This window comes from Beta vulgaris, chromosome 4 (genome assembly GCF_026745355.1).
Source record: "Beta vulgaris subsp. vulgaris cultivar EL10 chromosome 4, EL10.2, whole genome shotgun sequence".
Lineage (NCBI taxonomy): Eukaryota > Viridiplantae > Streptophyta > Magnoliopsida > Caryophyllales > Amaranthaceae > Beta > Beta vulgaris.
Window position 1 is genome coordinate 38,682,952 of NC_079205.1, and position 4,034 is coordinate 38,686,985.

A 4,034-nucleotide genomic window follows, 5' to 3' on the forward strand; every position below is an offset into this window, starting at 1 on the left:
CTCGTGNAGAACCTACTACCTTGACCTCATAATAGAATGGAATTGAGGCGGGAGGATGATACGATGAAACTAGAGAATAATCGGATGGTTTTGCTGCTTAAGCAAAAGGAAATGGTGCTAGGTATGCAAACGTCAAAAACATCATTAGAGCGCACTTCCCTTAGCATTGACAGGCTCCAAGGAAGAGATGGAACCAAGAATGAGTCAAGTGTGGGCAGGTTAGTAGCTAGGGGTTGCGGAAAGGGGGAGGGGGGCAGCAGCTAGCAGGGTGGGCAGAAAGAGGGAGGAGGGCTACAGGGGGAGGGCAGTACCTAGGAAAGGGAGTGGCAGTGTGGGCAGTAGCTAGCAGGGTGGCAGTAGTTAGCAGGTTGGCAGTAGCTAGGGGAGGGGAGTGGCAGGGTCGTGGCAGGGTGGCAGCAGGGGGTGGCAGTAGGTGGGGTGGGTGGCAGCAGGGGGTGGCAGTAGGTAGGAGGATGACAGCAGGGGGTGGTAGGCTGTGGGAGGGGGGTCTAAAGGTTGGCGGGGGTGGGGTAACATGGGAAGGGGGTGGCAGGGGGTGGGCAGCAAGCTATAGTCTCTTTGTCAAATGAAAAGAGAATAGATTGTAGCATCTTTGTAAGCCATCGAAATACTATATGACATTTATCTTATACTAAAAGCACTTGGACGCATTGATTGTACATCGAACTCGTCTTCATAGATATCAATTCGACAACAAAGCTGATTATGCTTCTCCAAAGAAAACCAAACAGTAGTGAGTATTAAATAGAGAGAGTAATTTAATTTGTATTGCTAATAATGCTAATCAATAACCACTATATTCTTGAATTTGACTATTGACAATGATACTCCATTGCAGCTGATCATTAAAAAAGAAGCAAAAATTAGCTAAAGGTGGGGTGAAAGAGTAAAACAAGAGACTATGATTAGTCAAGACAGGGTGGAAACAATCATCATTACACTAGTAATTAGCAAAGACAGATAAATCTTCTCAGGAGAATGTAGAGGCTTTAAACGACAATTAAATGATTGAGATTATTATGGAAACATTTAGATGATATATTAAATTAGTACTTAGAACTAAGCATGGATCATATTAACTAAATCAGCAGGAAACAATTCAAATCAAGTACATAATACCCCGAGAACATAGCAGCAGGAAACGAATCAAATCAAGTAATGGATTCTCTCTAATGCACTAAAACAGTAAGCCAGCATCTCAAGCTCATACTTTAACAACTTAAAAGTCACTGAAACATGTTGATAATGAGAAGCTTAAATCGATAACGTTTTGATTGCTCTAAGTATGATGATATAAGAGACAACCATTGTATATCTTGATGCTTTGAACTTGAAGTTTTATTTTCTTTACCTACCAAAACATTACAAAATCAAACAATAGCTATAAATTAGAGAGCAATTGCAAGATATTCCCAGTTCTCATGGGTTGTTAAAGGTTAAAATAAACAAATAGATAAGACTAGAATCAGTTAATGGAGATGATGCAAGTGAAAGGGGTTACAACATCAAATTATAGTTCCTTCCTATGGCCCAAGGAATTGGTACGGGTTCACAAGAAAGAGGAAACAAATGATGAAGCTGTGGACATAAATGATAGCCATATCTATAAGGACGAGAATAGGGATGTGAAGGAAAAAGTAAAAGAAAAAGATAGAGCTTTGACGAAGCCAATCAGCTCATATTCAATCTGCTACGAACATCACGAAATTTAAAACTACTAGCACAATCTAAGCGAGCATTTTGCTGATGTTTATAGCAGTAAATATAAATAAGATCACCCGAAGATCACAAATTGCTGCTTCTGCCTATCCTTGTTCGTGTAATAAAGGGTCTAAAGAAAAGAGCATTACTATGCTACTTACATGATTCCTCATTTAGAGTAATCAAGGCTCTGCAATCATTGCTATGCTTTGCTTCCCTGCTCCCCTTCCTTGCTTCTGCAGTCTGCAACAAAAAAATCTGAACTTCTTGCCAATATGAAAGAAGATAAGGGGAGAATAGAATTTGTAGATGTTACAAGATATTTCTAAAGAACTGACGTATGCCCATAACTAAAAAATAGGGAATGATTTTCTTTCCAGAATATTTCAAAGAAACAAAAGACTGACTGTGGGCAAACTCAACTATAGTTGAAATTACAGGTAAGTGTTTTCTTTCCAGAATATTTCAAGAACTTCATGAATCCCAAATATATATATATATATTTATTTATATGAAATTGGAGGATTTTAACCTCCTTTTAGCAAATTCAATGAAATAGCACAAGCCCAAATATAAATCTAGTGCAAATACAACCTAGAAAACAAAAAATAGCATAAAGTCACAGAAAACCCATTGAATTTCAACAAAATTCCCAAGAATTCACTTAGGTGTTGCGTGAACAAAAGAGGATATGGAAATTAGGGAATTTATGACTTCGTCGGAACTAATTGAATGAGAGTTGGGATTAATCTGGAACTTTTTTCGTTTCATAAACAACAAAATATGAAGAATTTGCTCAAAAGCACTGACCTTGAGTAATTTGCAGAAGAAATCAACCGATCGAGTATGGAGTTTGCGTCAATTAGCAGCTTGAATTTCCAGAATTTGTGTCCTGTAATTTGAGCATGAACATTAACCTAACCTTGAATATGAAGAATTTGCTCAAAAAACATTAATCTTGAATATGAAGATGAATTTGCTCACCCCTAGCAAATTCAAGCACGGTGCAAAAACTGCGAGATTACGGTTGAGAATTTGCTCACACTCGAGCGAGTATTCCAGTACTTAGTGGTTAGTGGTTACCGCTTAATACGCGGTTAAGAGAGAGATCAAAAAAATTGAAAGTAGCGGGTTTAGGTTGACATGTGGTGGGCACGTGTTATTAATTCGCGACGCTTTTATGTGATGCGAAATACTACAACATAAAAAAGCGTTGAGAAAATACGCGATTCATTAATTATATTTGACACTTAAGTAAAGTGTTGAGACAATTGTGTTGAGAAAGTACTCTATCTCTAGTAGTGACTAGGGTTCTTATAATGCACCAGATCATGCAAGTTGGGCTTGGAAGTATGTATGCCAAGCTAAGAATATAATGAATGAGAAGACAAATGGGGAGCAGTGGCTTATGAATGGCCAATTCAGTATTAAACAACACTATAAGGCTCTACTGAATGATAGAAGGCAAGTTACATGGAGTAAATATGTGTGGAATAGGTACACATTACCTAAGTACAGACTGATCATGTGGCTAGCTGTGCAAGATCGTCTTAACATAAGGCAGAGATTGAAACAAATTAATGTGTGTGTTGATGACCAGTGTCTCCTCTGTCAGCAACACCCTGACACAATCAAGCATTTGCTATTTGAGTGTAAGTTCAGTGAGCAATGTATTTCCTCCATCATGCAGTGGTTGGGCATAAGATGGATGCAGAGAAACCTTCTCCAGTTATGCAGGTGGGCAAAGGATAAATACAAAAGTAACAAGACTAGGAAGATGGTGATAATGGCTGCTGTGGCTACTACTGTGTACCTGATTTGGAGAAATAGGAACACTGCCTACTGGGACCAAGTCATAATGACTGTAGATAAAGCTGTCTAGGAAATTAAAGCTATAGTCAAGCATAGAATTTTACAGATTGTTAGTATTAAGGTGAAAGATGTTGATAGGAGATGGATAAATGATCTGTAATGTTGGGCATGTCCAACATTAGTTGTGGCAGCTAGGGATTCTAGCTTGCCTTAGGTTGTTGCTTTTGGTTGCGAGCTATGAATTTTACTTGTCTTCCAAAAAAAAAAAACTACAACGCCTAATAAATTCAGGCGACAAGTATTAAATAAGATAATCAATGCAATAATTAATCAATTAATTAAAGCTGAATATTGAGATTCTATAACACACATAAGGATAAACTAGGCTGGACAATTAAAGGACAAATTAAACATGAAGGTGAATACCTCCATGGATTTTGACTCGAATTGGAGATTTGAACAAACTTTGTAACTCAGTACATGCTCTAATCCTAGACTAT

The 4,034-nt window shown here is 38.0% G+C and overlaps 1 protein-coding gene across 1 annotated transcript; it reads left to right on the forward strand.

The window, feature by feature from the left end:
* The first annotated feature begins 3,097 nt into the window (after positions 1-3,097).
* Positions 3,098-3,604, forward strand: LOC125496644 (uncharacterized). The gene has a single exon (XM_048642163.1). The coding sequence runs from the start codon at positions 3,098-3,100 to the stop codon at positions 3,602-3,604; it is 507 nt and encodes a 168-aa protein (XP_048498120.1).
* Positions 3,605-4,034: the final 430 nt, after the last annotated feature.